A 16437-nucleotide genomic window follows, 5' to 3' on the forward strand; every position below is an offset into this window, starting at 1 on the left:
GGCCGGGGTCTCAGGATCACGTGAGAGTACGCCGGCCCGAATTCCAGGCACGCTTCGTCAACGGAGAATGCGTGCAGGTCCCCTACCCTCTTGATGGAGGCCAATGCAGTCAGAAGCGCCGTCTTCATTGACAGGAAGTTAAGCTCGACTGACTGTAAAGGCTCAAAGGGAGCACTACGCAGGGCGGTTAAGACCACTGCGAGGTCCCAAGAGGGTACGAGAGGAGGGCGAGGAGGATTCAGTCTCCTCGCTCCTCTCAGGAACCTGACGATCAGGTCATGCTTCCCCACCGACTTACCTTCTATAAGATCATGCTGTGCGGCAATAGCGGCGACATAGACCTTGAGGGTGGAGGGAGACAGCCTTCGCTCCAACCCCTCTTGAAGGAAGGAAAGCACGACGTTGATCGAACATCTCCGGGGGTCTTCTCGGTGAGAAGAGCACCAGTTGACGAAGAGGTTCCACTTCAACGCGTAGACGTGTCTCGTGGACGACGCTCTAGCGGAAGTGATGGTAGCCACCACCGCTGGTGGTAGGGTACTCAAACCTGCCTCGTCCCGTCCAACAAAGATCGGGACGAGGGTGCCATAGGGTGCCCCGTCCCTGAGAAAGTAGGTCCTTCCTCAGAGGAATCGGCCAAGGAGGTGCTGTCGCGAGGAGTATGAGTTCGGAGAACCAGGACCGGGTGGGCCAGTACGGCGCGACCAGAGTGACCTGCTCCTCGTCCTCCCTGACTTTGCGCAGGAATTGCGCAAGAAGGCTCACTGGGGGAAACGCATATTTGCGGCCCTGCGGCCAGCTGTGCGCCAGTGCATCCGTGCCGAGCGTGCCCTCGGTCAGGGAATAATACAGGGCGCAATGGGTCGAGTCGTGAGAGGCAAACAGATCTATCTGTGCGTCCCCGAACTGGTCCCAAATCAGCTGAACCGACTGGGGATGGAGTCGCCAATCTCCCGGGAGGGGCTGAAGCCGTGAGAGCTCGTCGGCTGCACAGTTCAGGGCTCCGGGGATATAAATGGCACGAAGCGACCTCAGATGCTTCTGACTCCATAAGAGGAGGTGGCGGACGAGTTGCGACATACGGCGGGAGCGCAGACCACCTTGACGGATGATGTACGCTACGGTCGCGGTATTGTCTGAACGGACTAGTACATGCTGGTCCCTGAGCACGGCTCGGAAGCGGCGCAGGGCGAGCGGTACAGCCAGCAACTCGAAGCAATTGACGTGCCATAGGCGGTGGGGTCCTGTCCAGGAGCCCACGGCAGCACGTCCATTGCACATGGCACCCCAGCCCGTGGTAGAGGCATCTGTCGTTACAACAATATGCCGGGAAGCTCGCTCCAGGGGCACTCCGGCCCTTAGAAAACTGAGGTTCGACCACGGGGTGAAGGTCTGACGGCAGGTCGGAGTAACTGGTACTCGGAGGGTGCCGTGTTGCCATGCCCACCTCGGGACTCGGTCGCGAAGCCAGAGCTGAAGCGGTCTCATATGAAGCAATCCGAGCGGCGTTGCCGCGGCTACAGATGCCATATGCCAGGAGCCTCTGAAAAGTTTCAGTGGAACCGCACTCTTGCCCTCGAACTGTTTCAGGCAAGTCAGCAGTGACTGCGGGCGCTCACTCGTATGCTGCGCGGACATGGCGACCGAGTCAATCTCCATACCGAGAAAAGAGATCCTCTGCAGGGGCAAAGTTTGCTCTTCTCCCAGTTGACCCGAAGGCCCAGACGGGCTACATGGCGGAGCACCAAGTCCCTGTGTTCGCAAAGCTGATCTCGAGAGTGAGCTAGAATTAGCCAGTCGTCGAGGTAATTCAGAATGCGAACCCCGTGTTCCCGGAGGGGAACAAGGGCTGCCTCGACGACCTTCGTGAAGACGCGAGGAGACAGGGCTAGCCCGAATGGGAGAACTGCGTACTGATATGCCTGCCCCTCGAAAGCAAACCGCAGGAACGGTCTGTGTCGAGGGAGGATGGAGACATGAAAGTAGGCGTCCTTCAGGTCGATCGCTGCAAACCAATCCTGGTGCCGCACACATTCGAAAACGCGTTTGGCGGTGAGCATCTTGAACGGCAGCCTGTGAAGGGAGCGGTTCAGAACGCGCAGGTCCAGGATTGGCCGTAACCCACCGGTTTTCTTCGGGACAATGAAGTACGGGCTGAAGAAGCCGGTCCTCATTTCGGCTGGAGGGACAGTCTCGATCGCACCCTTCGCCAGCAGGGTAGCAACCTCCGCTCTCATGATAGGGGCATTGCCACCGACCATAGTGGAGCGGACTCCCCTGAAGCGGGGAGGAGACCGCGCGAACTGAATCGCGTAGCCGAGCCTGAACGTTCGTGCGACCCAGCGGGACAGGTTGGGAAGCTCTAGCCAGGCTCCCAAGGACTGTACCAGCGGGGTCACGCGAACCACAGACTTCCCGTCGGTGGAGCAGCGAGGCGGTATGGCTGACCCAGACGTGGACGGCATAGCGGCCCGGTGTGAGGGTACAGTCATAGACCGCAGAGTCCTGACAGAGGAGACCAGGGAAGGACGAACGTTCCACGGGGTCTGCTCTGCCAGGGGTCTGGCGACAGAGGAGGATGAGAGCGGCACGGTCCGGGGACGGCGCGCACTGTCATCCGGCTCTGGGACAGAGGAGGACGAGGGGTGCACGGCCCGGGGGCGGCGCACCGTGTCGTCCGAGAACTCTGTGTGCTTAGAGATGGGAAGTCAGCTCTCTGGTAAAAGAGGTTCTCCCCCGGCCCTCCACCGGGGAAAGGAGTGGCCCTGCAACCACCTCCTGGAGAACTGCAACCCATCTCTGAGCTGCCCGTAGCGGGAGCGCCGCTTTGCCCGGCATTTGGCAGGCTGCGGGGCTGGTACGGGCTGGGGCGCTTTCCTGCGACCACCTCCACGGCGCGGAGCTGCTGGGGCCGGGCGGGAGGGGGCGAAAGTCGCAGGAGGGCGCGTTCGGCGGCAAGCTGACTGAGGCGTCTGAGCCGGCGGCAGCAGCTGGCCGCGGGGTCAGAACGTGTTTGGTAGCCTCAGTCTGCTTCTGGGCGGCCGAGAACTGTTGGGCAGAGTCCTCGGCCGCGCCGCCGAAGGGCCAGCCTGGGATATGGGGGAGTTGAGGAAGCGGGTTCGCTCAGCCTCGCGCATATCAACCAGGTTAACCCAGAAATGTCTGACCACACAAGTGGACATCACCTGACCCAGGGAGCGTGCGGTCACCTTCGTCACTCGTAGAGCGAGGTCGGTGGCGGCAGGCAGTCTCTTAGATGAGCCCTGAATCAGCCCTACCCTCGTGCATGTCATTGAGCACCCCGAAGGATGGCAATAACATGCAGTGAGACGGCAGCCTGTCCGCTGCTCTATAGGTCTTTGCCACCGGAGTAGACAAAAAACCTACAGGCATTGGAGGGGTGCTTAGGGTCGCCACACCAGGTGGAGGCGCTGTGGGGGCACAGACGTGCTGCCACAGAACACTCCACGGGGGGAACCCCAGTGTACCCATGGCCGCGGCCTCTCGAGGGCAGAGAAGGTGGAAGAGGCTGCTGAGCAGTCGCGAAGTCAAAGGAGACTCTCCCGATCTCATAACCTCTTCATGCACATCCGAGTAGAAAGGATTTTGGGTTCGCCTCCCCAAAACCAATCATCAGCCTTGAGTGCTCGAGACATGGCAGAGTAACCCACACATGCCCGATACTCGCGGCTGCCCGGGAAGCATAGCTGTCAACTCTGGATCAGACTCGCTATGTTGCACACCCGAGAGTGGCAACATAGACGAGCCCTCACTTCCAAAGGACTCCAGCTCACCTTGTGACGCGGCGATAGACATGATTTCATCAGCCGGGGAACTGAATGAGATGCCGGCCCGCCGGCGTCCTTAGGACGCGGCTCTGACCAGCTAACTCATTCAGAACCGCGCGGTTTGCAATGTTAAAGAGAGGGGTGTGGACCACGGATATTAATCGGCGGTTTAGTTCCACACCAGCCATCTCAGGTCACCCTGGCCACCAGCCAAAGTATTCTCTCACGTGGAGAAAATAGATCGGGGTGTGGATGAGGGGACTCTCACTCAGTTGAGCTCATTGAGTCTTGACCGTTACATTGCGATGGTCATGTTCCTTTAAGAGAACGTGACGCATCTGCGAGCGCTGTTCGAACGTGATCGAAGCCCAAACACGTCAAAACAGCGCTCGTGCCCATCAGCTGAATCTATCAGACTACCGCACTCAGAAATGCACGGGCAGATCGTCTTTAAAAAGACGCGCCGCGTGCACGCTCTTTTTGTGTGAGAAAAGCTTGCAGCAGTGCTGAAGCGCCCAGGGAGAAGCACACAGCTGTTCAGATCAGCAGGCAGGAATGTGAAACTCGCTGGAACACGCCATCACACCAACACCGACTGGAAGCTGCTCGTCTTGAAGATTCTCGAAGATAGTCAGAGAATAGACTGCAGGAGTGAAGAGAACATCTTGGCTCCGAAGCAAAAACATATCTGCATATTGCCGGCTTTCTCCTTTTATCCCCACGAGGTGGGGCGGAGTTGCGCCATGCAAATTCCGCAGACCCATGGCATTTGTTTGCCATTGGCTCGTTTTGTATACTCGAAGTCGATAGGCTTTCTAAGCGAAACCCCATTCGTCGTCATCCGACGGAACTCGGAGTGACAACGAAAGGGAACTACACACAAAACAGTGCAGATAGGATATATGCCTTTACTGTTCGTTGTTTGTTTATTTATTTATCCCGAATTATTTATCTATTTATTTAGGCTATAGCCTCAGTTCATGCAGCATGTGAACTGATCGATCATCTCTTTATGCATTCTAGCACATGAATAGCATATATGTTGTCTTGTGATGTTAAAAACCATGGGAGAATTAAAAGAGAACCCCTGGGTCTAAAAAGTTAATTATCTGCTAAATTCTAGGCTAAATATTAATAATAAACTGCGCTCACCATTCTTTTTTGAGGCATAACTTCGTTTAACTGATCGTCTGTCAATCAAACTTCGGCGGAACTCTAAAACTAAATATTACAAAGCTAAAATTAAACATTACAAATATTATTTGTGTTGGTCAAGAGACTTCTGGTGAACAGTATGCCTACATGCTATAACTAGGCTACTTGTTCTTTATAAGTATCTGTGGAAATCTTGACAAGAAACAATGTCAAACAAAAACATTTCAAAAAGATAATTTGTGTAAATTAACATTTACTATTTGGGGGGAGGGAGCTATACATGTATACTCAAGGTAAAACATAATTGATAAAAAAAAATCGAGAATCAGTGGGGGGAAAATAAAGAATGAATAAGGTATTATTCATTCCTTATCAGCTTTTAGAGGTGATACCAGTTATCCATGGGTTGTGTGATAATTAAAAGATTGAGAGAAGACAAAATGTCTCTTTTCTTTTATTGTTGTACAGTGAGAAAAATAAAAACATTAAATACAAAAGTGCTTAAAGTTCTTCTGGGAGGATCTCCTAGTCTTAAGCATATCTACATGCTACATTTAACAAAGAGGCATATCTTTCATAATTTTATTCAAAATCAAAATCAAAATCAAGTAAGAAAACATAAGCATCCTTTATTCAGAGAATTCCTTCTTCAAAACTACAACATTCCTTGGAAACTTTAACATGAACTACTTATTGGCACACAGTTGTATTCAGTAACTCTACTTACTGGGAAAATAACCACAACAAAAATCATGGCATAATTCACTTTTGAATTACAAGTTGTTGTTGTTTTTTTATTACTTACACACTAAAAGTGTTACTTGAGGCCCACTCAGTAAAACCATTCACACATAGACCAAGTCTTTAGACCAAGTCTGCAAAACTACAAGCACATTATGTGCTTTAAACTCAGGTTGCTAACAAACATTTGACAAAACTCTGAACACAGTTCTCTACATTAGACACATCATTCAAAACTAACAGCTCTTTTGTTTCATTTAGGATCATCTCCCAATTACCTACACCCAATGATCATTTGTGAAAACACTTACTACATAAATTGTTCACTTAGAAATCAAAACTTAGTGTTGAGAAAGAAAGAAATAATTGTACCCCCTTGCATTTCTGTTTATAGTGTATATATATATATATATATATTTATATGTGTATGTGAAGGTCTGTGTATATACACTTATCACACACACACATACAATATGCTTTAAACAATATAGATTGTTACACAGCAGGTTCACAAGAGTAAAAAAATCATATTCTGCTGTAAAGCAGCTCTAACAAGCCAATAGTGTCATTATTCAGCTCAAAGTTGGTTCAGTATTGATTCAGTTTAGTTCCATAACAGTATAAAATTCATCAGTTGTGCATACGTATTTACAGAGTATTTGTGCACATGTGAATGTGAGTGCTTTGACAAACTTCACTGCACATTTTAAACAAGCAAAAGACAAGATAGTCGTGTTTTACATTTTTCGCATCCGTGTTTGGCGTGTATGTGGCTAATCATTTTAGTTACTACGCAAAAATACCATTTTAAGAATAGTTAAAGTAGTTTTGAATGAAGTGTTTGCTTTTGCAAGATATGTGTGATGTTTTCCATGTTGTGTGTGTGTTTTGTTGTTTTTTGTGTGTAGAGGTTTGAGAAATGGAGCCATAGTTTCAAGAACTGTGTGTAAGCATTAAAAAAAACTGTATGATTATTAGAATATGATTCTTTTTGTTTGACAGCAATTATTTTTTGAGATAAGATTAAGACAGAGATCCTTTCTCAGACAGTGATACAATGGCAGAAGTACAAACATAATTACAAAAACTGTATGCGAATTAAAGTAAAAAAAGTGTTCAAAGTTGTTCAAATTATTGTTAATTTATATAAGAATCATTTAGGACTCCCTTCCTAAAAAGGATATATTTTCAGGTGTTTTCAGATTGTTAGAATTAATGCTGTTAATGTTTGATGTATAATGTATCAATATAATGTATATATAAATTTCAAATCCATTTGTCTAGAAAGATACAAAAAACTTTTTACAGGACTATAGATTTGGATATTATTTCCTATTGCTGAAAAGGACAGCATGCGTTTTTTATTTGTTTATTTGAAATAATCATGAGTAGTGATTTTTTTTTTTTTTTTTCTGACCAGGCAAATTGATATATTTAATCAATTTCAAATTAACTTTGACAGCCATTTTGACAACATTGTGTAAAATCTTTCCTCGCATTTTCAACACACCTCCTTATACCCTCCTCTGCCCCATAGACCCCAGTTGGAAAACTCCATGTTTACAAGTGATTGATTTAACAGTTATAGTGCCCCCTACATGCTCCCTAAATACACATTCCTTTGTAAATGTAAAGAGAAGCGATAACACTTTACAATAAGTTCTCATTAGTTCATGTGTTAACTAACTTGAATTAACAGTGAGCAATGTATTTCTTACATTGATTAATCTTTGTTAATGTTAGCAAATAAAAATTGATTGAGATTAATAAATGCTGTAGAAGAATAGTTTACTGTTCTAGTTAATAGTTAAACTAATAGTTAGTTTGTGTTAACTAATGTAGTGAACTAATGTTAACAAATTAAACCTTATTGTAAAGTGCTACCAGAGACATTAAGCTGATTTTTAAGTCTGTGTACATTACAGTGATTACAACAATCTTACAGTAATATTACAGTCATGTGAAGCAGTTGCCATTTTCTTTATACCTTCACTTTTGTTTTAGTGAAATGGTGGCTGTGCTGACCTCAGTATGAAAATCAGGGCTTAGTTTCAATTTCATCTGCTGATACTGGAAGGTTCAAAGATTAGCTCTAAAAAAATACAAAAAAGACAAATAGAGAAGTCAAAATTTCAATTATATAACTTATGAGCTAAAACAAATAAACAACGTGTTACCTATTAACTAATATTAAATTGTAACAATCATAACATTGCTTTGATCTGTGCCTAAAAGCCTAAATGAACTGTGGGCCTACCGTGTAGCCTGATTCCGGATCATCTTCAGCAGTATTTCCTGAGTCATAATCTATTTAAAAAAACAAACCACAAAAAAAAAAAAAACATGTTATATTGTTAATTGATAAGAACATTAGTGTAGTCTCTATAACTATCCTTTCTTGCAAAAAATAGAGCCCTTCACGTGTCATTCACAAGGCCAGAAAATTGGGTCAGAATAAACTATTTGGATTATCCACTTTGGTGAACATTCACGATAGCGGCCGGGTGTGTGTGTGTGTGTGTGTGTGTGTGTGTGTGTGTGAGTGAGTGAGTGAGTGAGTGAGTGAGTGAGTGAGTGAGTGAGTGAGTGAGTGAGTGAGTGAGTGAGTGAGTGAGTGAGTGAGTGAGTGAGTGAGTGAGTGAGTGAGTGAGTGAGTGAGTGAGTGAGTGAGTGAGTGAGTGAGAGAGAGAGAGAGAGAGAGAGAGAGAGAGAGAGAGAGTGAGAGAGAGAGAGAGAGAGAGAGAGAGAGAGAGAGAGAGAGAGAGAGAGAGAGAGAGAGAGAGAGAGAGAGAGAGAGAGAGAGAGAGAGAGAGAGAGAGAGAGAGAGAGAGAGAGAGAGAGAGAGAGAGAGAGCGCCACATATCCGCACAGATTGTAACTCAGATTAACCATGAACAAATAAAAGTGGAAAAGCGAAAGCAGAAATGATCCACAGGGAGAATCTACTTCAAACTGCAACTGATTGTTAAAACAGAAACAAAAAATGTTTCAGAGAGAGGATGTTTAACCCAACACCATTGTAAATATAAAAACACATGCATTTGTGTAACATACTTAGAATAGGTTGGCCAGAAGGTCGTCTACCATCTGTGAATCAATCCAGTACAAAATGATATATCACTATGAGTACTCAAAATATTGAGCTTCAAAGTTTTTGCATTCCAAGCGACTTTGTTTTCAAAATAAAAGGTCCCAAAATGTACACAACATAAAAAAAATCACATAGCCTAATATAAATAAATGGTCACAGAATAAGATTGTGAATTACTCAATTTTGACAAAAAATGTCAGATAGAACCTTATAATTCTAAGTTGACGAACTATAGAGAAGTGAAAACACCACTTCACAAAACCCATGGTTGACAGCAGCTTAACATAAACAGAAGTCATAATCAAATCATGATAAGGAAGTACTGTACGTCTGTGCTATCTAAGGTCTTTCAGTAACACTATAATTCCCCCTAAGAACTGCTGAGGCCTCTCGTTTCTAAACTTAAGCATTGCCACATTTCCCCTTTTGGCTGCAAAAAAAAAAAGTAAAAAGTCTTGTTTCACAGAGATCCTTCCTCAGACATAACAATCACTGAAATGTGTATATAATAGAAAATACAAGTAAACAACAGTTCAGTTTTCTTTAGAACAAATGTTAAAAGTATACTCACGTGGAACGTTTTTTTTTCGGAATATCAACAGAGCACACAGAAGACCAACAATGAGTGATCCGATGACCATCACACCAGCGACAATGTGTGTTGTATTAGATGTTATAGAAGATTCCTTGTTACCATCTGAAGATACAATACATTCAATTGACAACAGCACATATTCTCCTTGACAATGTTGTAAAAAATTATATACTGTACTACACAATGGTCTTCATGACAGATTTAGAAATGTTCTGACTCAAAGTAACCTGAGATATCTGATATGTGGCAATAATATCAATGCTTTATTGTACTACTCTAAATTACATTGCTAAGGAAAAAATATACTAATAAAATGCCATAATATGGCCAGCTCCCTACAATTTGCTTTGTCTCAAAACATGCCCAGTGTCTTCAGAATCGTCAGAATTCATGATATGATTATGTAAACACTCCTGAAACAGTGCTACTGTTAACCCTGAGTTGACATGTCTAGAGATAAAAGAAAATCTATTCAGCAGATCATATTTTTACACAAACTTCGAACTATGTTAAATAAGCACTCAGATAAGAGATGGTAAGAAATGAAGGTTAATTACTTATAGCAGATGTAGCAGATGGGAGGGGTAATGTGCTTTCTCCATCTTGCACATATTTGCTGTTCAAGACAATGCATCTAAATGGCCCCAGTTCCAAGTTAATCGACTTGAAAGGCAGTTTGCTAGATAAGGCCACAGATTTTAAACCGTTGGTGTCCTTGGTGGCTTTTGTCAGTTCTGAATTGATGGTCCAATTCGTTCCAGCACGGTCAAACCAATGGATGAAGCCTGCTGGGTAGCCATCAGTAGCATTGCAGTAAAGGTCGACGGGCCCTCCGTCTGTTACATCTTTAGGCCATGTGCTTGAGGTTAGATTTTTGTAATTGGCTTTATTAAGGGGAAGAAACATTCGATAAGTGTCAAGAAAGCAGAAAGTATTATAATAACCACTTTTAAAACAAAAAGGCTAAGAATTTCAGTTTTATTTTATTTTATTTAAAGTGACTGAAGAAATTCAATCTCACCTGTAATAGTGATTCTAAGTTGCACCGTTTTTTTACCTCTGTTTGTTACAACACTGTAAAGATATTCACCCTCATCAGAAAACTTAGTGTCAGAGATTTGCAGCGATGGACCCAATGCTGGGTTTTTAAGACTAAAGCGTGGATCTCCTGAATTTGTAAAAACGATATTTGAAAAATGGCTCCTTCTCTGTGGTTCTTGTTAAAGAAACTGCTTGTATTTTAATGTCTTGGATGTCTTTGAAATTGCAGTTGATAACTGTTTTCTGATAAACAATTCCAACTGTAGGTAGGCATTCCAATGTCCACAAATCTGTTGAACATAGAAGTACAAACATAAAATTGCATTATGGTATTTTAGTGAAAGCATAACTAGATATTTATAATCAAAGGAATGTTCAGAGCTTGATACAAGTATCTATTGACCGAATCTGTGGCATGCTAACCACAGAAAATAATTTACAATGTAAAAAATAATTAACTTGAGCCCAGAACATTCTTTGAAATTGCTTTAAGCACAACAAACAATCTTAGTCTCTACTGGATACAAACATTATTGTGACAATAATGCTACTGTGCATATCCAATAAATCTCTGAATATTAATGCATTGTACCTTGACTGGGCCTCACAGCAGGGATGAAGAGAGAAATCATTACAAGTACCATAACCATCAACGAAGACATGTTTACTCTGAAAGGAAAAGTTGAGAGAGAGAGAGAGAGAGAGAGAGAGAGAGAGAGAGAGAGAGAGAGAGAGAGAGAGAGAGAGAGAGAGAGAGAGAGAGAGAGAGAGAGAGAGAGAGAGAGAGAGAGAGAGAGAGAGAGAGAGAGAATGAAATTATTGTACTTTGTTGCTGTGTACGTGTTGGGAACCTTATCTCTACTATTGTAAAAGTTTAAGCTGGGATTCAGAAAGCAGCATTCCATGTAAGACTAAGTAGCATTCCATGTTAGTTCCTTCAAATAAATAAAGCTTAAACACAATATGGTCCTTAATCAGAAAATGGTGTGCAGGCCAACATACATACATTGTTAATGGTGCAAAAACATTGATAGGCATACGTAATTAATTACAATAGAGAGATGAAATTAAATTATAATTAAAATTTTCATTTTAAAATGATAATAAAATGAAATAGGGGAGATCAGGGCACAACCTAATACTTTTTGACCTAAGTTTGTTTAAATTCACTTGGGTTTCAGAGTTTTTTTTTTAACCGCATTAATTTCACACAAGTCAATTATGTGGTTTGGTTTCATTAATACAGTGTATACTTTTTTCTCGATTTCCCCCGAAAGAATCGAAGTGAAATGTGACAACATGCCCCATAGGTGGGGTACATTGTAACACGGGCACATTATAACATGACCGTATGACAGCTTAAAATGTTATCTGATCTAATAATATATATATATATACAAGACACAATATTTTGTCAATAAAATACTATTATTAACTGTTTCATATAAAACAATGGCATTTTTTAATAATTAAAAATAAAGTAATTAAAGAATTTGACAACAAACACACCACAAAACACAGCTTTACAGCATAATTCAAAACATAATAATAATAATAATAATAATAAAATTTCTGAACATTGACTCAGTCTTTATTTTCCTTTTTCTCATGGTTTCTCAATAGAATTTATACAAATATAGAATAGAATAGGTTAGTTCTAATAGGGGATTCTAAAACTCACACAAAAAACAGAGAACTTTAGTAAGAAATTTACTTTTTCTATGGTTAAATAAATGTTCAGTGATAACTTCCAAAAAAAAATAATTTTGGCGCAATTTCTTCTCTTGCCTATAGTGTTGATATGGTAGTGTATAGTAAATACACTAAGTTTCATCATGCTGGCATGTGTGGAAAGTTTTTATTCATGTGTGTTACAACTAACCCTGCGTTAGGAATTGTGCCCTGCTCACCCCTAATATAATAATAATAATAATAATAATAATAAGAGTGCTAAATTATTAAGTAGCCTATGTGTAAATGTTTATTTATTAATTTACATCCATAACCACATTCAAATTAAGACAGCACGTCTTCAACAGAATTTTTCCATCTCCATAAACTAACATTCTCCTCTTTCGCGGCTTCTTTCTAGCCCACTCTTAGCCCTGTTCTTCGCATTGTCTTAGGCTAGACTACACACATTATTAAACCAAAAGTTGCAACCTGCCTTTACTTTACCAATCTGTTGTTCATTTGTGCTACTAGGTCCATAACGTAATGACTTTAGCTTATACCACTTAATGAAAAGTGATATCTGTAAAAAATATTACTAGTCTGTTTCTAAAGCCCAAATTACCAATGTGTGCTAGTTTAGTTGTGTTGACGCATGCGCAGTATTTAAATATTTCCGTGTATGAAATAGGCTTTTAAAAGAAACTATACCAAATAGCCTAGATGTTAAGAGCCACTAGGCTACTCATGATTAATAAACATAAGAGAGGCATCCACATTAATGTGCCCTACTGCTTCTGTCTTTTTAGCCTGTCAGTTTTTAAACGATTTGACTTCATTGCTGTTAATGTTTACAATAGGCCTACTCAACCGTATTATGGTTGTTCAACTTTACGGATATTAAAAAATGACACCATCGAATATAGGCAAAAGATTAAAACAAAACTTACAGTGTAAACGCTCTTCAAATGGACAAGGAAACGAGAATACAACCGCACGACTGCAGGACTGTCTTTGTAATGGAGCTCTTGCATGCTTTCACTTTCAGTATGAATGTAGACACGCAGGCCTACGCCTACGTAATAGCCAAACAACGAATAGTTTTACAAACCCTTTACTTCTTTTGCAAGCAACTGTTAGTGAAAATTATTTTCAATAAAAAAAACATTCTTAAATCCCATATGGTTCCAACATATATTAGACTATGTAAATAAATCAATATAAGGCTATAGATAAAACAATATAAGAAGTAAAATTAAGAAGAATGAGTTATATGTTGTGACTTCTGAAATCCTGACAGTGACATTTTAAATCAATGTTTATTGTTTGAAGTTCTAAAAAAGTCGAGTTTCTTTCTTCTTCTTTTTCTTCTTCTTTTTTTTTAATAAATTCCAACTCAGCAACAGTTTTTCTGTCCCTTTTTATTAAATTTTTTAGGTCTAAAGTGGTATTCAATTCAACATTTTATTGTTTTATTTGTTTAGTTTTCTGACGAAATGTGAAATTTCTTAAGTGCATGTTTGGAATCAGCTGTTTGTGACTTTATGTAATGTCTTTTCACATGTTAGCTGCAGATTCAGGGCTAAGGACTGGGCTAAAATGAAAGAAATGCAAATAAATAAAACAAAACATAGAGAGCTTCCACATAACTGAACATATGGACTATACGAAATAACTATGAACTATTATCTGTCAACAATTATGTGGGAGTGACCATTTTTTATCATTTGGTCTAGAAATTTGACCTGATTCCAAACTGTGTCTGATTCCCCATTGATTTCAGCAGCATTTGCTGAGCAGTAACCTGCTTTTGCATATAAGATGTACTTAAAGTTTAAACATATAAAGTTTATTTTCATCTTACAGTGCATATACTGTTGCATCTCTATAACATGTACTTAATGTTTTCCACTTAATATGTTGGACAAGTTTCAATCAGAAAGATTGTGACATAGAGAAAACATCTGTCCGGAATCTCCAAAATCTACCCACAATTATTACACAACTAAAATACCCATTTAAACTACCCATTTAACTATTTCAAGCAGCATCTATCCCAAGTCTTTTAAAATTTACTATTACAGCAAGCTGCGTGTAAAAAGTTATATTTTTTACTCCTGTGACTGGATTATGATATTACAAGTGACTGGATTATGATATTAACCATGGTATTGGTAAAAAAAATTACCAAACAGCCAAAAAAATATATATTATTTTTTCCTTTTTGACAATTTTATGTTAATAATTAATATTTACACAATTTGATAATTTTTTTCCCATTTAAAAAATAATACACTTTTCAATTATTTTTCAATAAAAGCTGTAAAAGGCCTTTAAAATCCAATTTTTGTTGGCAGATTAGTGTCATCTGGGGGGAGTAAAAAAAGAAAAACATCTGTAATGTCATGGTGTAACCAATAGATTTCAGCTCTACATGAGGCTTGTTTTTAGACATAAAACATACTTTTATTAGGTTGTGGATTTGGATATATATTTTGACAATAGGCATTCTTAAAGACTATTTTGTCAAGTTTTAGATATTTTTGTTTGAGATTTTGATTTGAAGTGTCAGTTCACAGTAATTTTACTACAGTCATTTCTGAACACAGAGAAAGACATTTTGTTACATCAAACCTTAATAAAAATATAACAAATTGAATATGAATTCTTTATCAGAGCTTAAACAATCTGGGTCTGATCTAATTTCAACCTCTTATTCTAGTTTTCTACCTCAATTTTGCCGTGTGTGTGTGTGTGTGTGTCCGTCCAAGTGTACTGTTGTTGTTTCTGTGTACGGGTCCTGGACGCTTCTTCTGTCACCAAAACAGATTCCTTGTGTGTGCGAACATACTTAGTGATAAAGCTCTTTCTGATTCTAATTCTGTTTTGTACTTTTGAAGTTTTACAGTATAACCCCTTCCTTGCTGTTTGTTTTTTTACTGCAATGTGGCTAAACTATTGATTTCATTTCATGCATTTGCAAAAACTTGCTTTGTGTTCGAGCCACTTCAGTTCACATATGTTTGGAGTGTCACTCGTTCACTGCTGTGTGTTTTTTTCTGCATCATGGCTGATTTGTAGATTGTAATGTACCCCCGAAAAAAATTCACATTCATTTCATATGGGGGTCATTTCTGGTGTGACCCAGGAGCAAGGGCATAAAAGAGATGGCTGTAGCTCTAGAGGGAGCTCTGCTGAAATGTTGACTTATTTTTCCCCCATAACCATGCTGCTAGAGTAAATTTATTTTTGTAAATATTCTTGCTGTTTCTTTTGTTGTTCACTTTAGTTATGAAGTAAAGGTAGGTATCATGTTTTGTTGAACATTTTTTTGTATATGTAATTTAGATCTGTTCGGGATGTGTTGGTTTGTTGTCTTGGCTATGTGCACATCAACTTTCCCCCACGTTACTGCACCCCTGCATAGAAATAGAATAATTATTAAAACTTTAGATTCATAGTTATCATTATAGTTATCTATTACTCCTGGCTTAACTACTGCTGATTCTCTTACGAGAGGTTCTCTCGTATTGCGTAAGCTAGCTTACACTACGGGAAAGATTCATCTTTTCTGAGAAATTGAAGCCAAAAAATTATCCTATAATTTTGTATCCATTGTCAACGCAGTTCAGCTGCAGCAGACCAAGAGCGGGCTAGCTAGCAGCTCATTGGTTCGCTCACAGAGAACTGCTTAAGCCTATGAGGAGACGCTAATGAACTCTCGGCCAATGAGAGTCTGACATGCTCTCATTGCGTCAGAGCCCGCCGAAACGGGCGTGGTCAGAGAGAATAAATTTGCCTCTCAGGCTGTAAACTCTGATTTTCATCTCTTCAGCGAGGCTACACGCATCTGCTGATCCTGAGAGAAGCCGCCGTCGTCGAAAAGGCAACTCTAGCGAGCATCTGGGAGACTGAGGAAGCCGGCCATCTTCGCCACCTTCAGCCATCCTGCGAGCTAGCGCCATCCGACGGATTTGTATCCTTTTTACGAAAAAGCTTCCTGTATTGTGTGTATTGTATCTAAAAGAGCCGAGCGTCTTTGTAAAGATGTCTCGTAAATCCTCCTGCGGTTCTTGCCGCGCTCCCCTCGAGACTGGAGACCGCCACGTCATCTGCGCTCTCTGCCTCGGATTGGAGCACGCCGAGCTCGCCCTCGCCGATGGCGGCTGCGATCTCTGCGAGGAGATGCCGTTGTCGACCCTGCGGGCTCGACTTCAGGCCACTAAAGTTGCTTCCGCGCCGCCTCTGACTTCGCCGCGGAAGAAGAAACGCCGCTCTCAGAGGCCGCCGGAGCCTGTTGCCTCCCGCTCTCCTTCTCCGCCGCTTCCGGACGTACAGTTGCCGCCGAGTGGCCG

At 41.6% G+C, this 16437-nt stretch overlaps 1 protein-coding gene across 1 annotated transcript; it reads right to left on the reverse strand.

The window, feature by feature from the left end:
- Positions 1-7905: 7905 nt before the first annotated feature.
- zgc:174863 (uncharacterized protein LOC100136852 homolog) lies at positions 7906-13139 on the reverse strand. Its single transcript, XM_056246197.1, is given in 8 exon segments — positions 7906-7991; positions 8739-8771; positions 9347-9472; positions 9928-10254; positions 10392-10540; positions 10542-10701; positions 11004-11080; positions 13033-13139. Coding segments are annotated over 7 exon segments (936 nt in total). The 5' UTR covers positions 11074-11080; positions 13033-13139; the 3' UTR covers positions 7906-7920.
- Between the last annotated feature and the right edge of the window lie 3298 nt (positions 13140-16437).

Source organism: Rhinichthys klamathensis, unplaced genomic scaffold (assembly GCF_029890125.1).
Source record: "Rhinichthys klamathensis goyatoka isolate OS25496 unplaced genomic scaffold, OSU_Roscu_1.1 h1tg000036l_1, whole genome shotgun sequence".
In the NCBI taxonomy this organism is placed as follows: domain Eukaryota; kingdom Metazoa; phylum Chordata; class Actinopteri; order Cypriniformes; family Leuciscidae; genus Rhinichthys; species Rhinichthys klamathensis.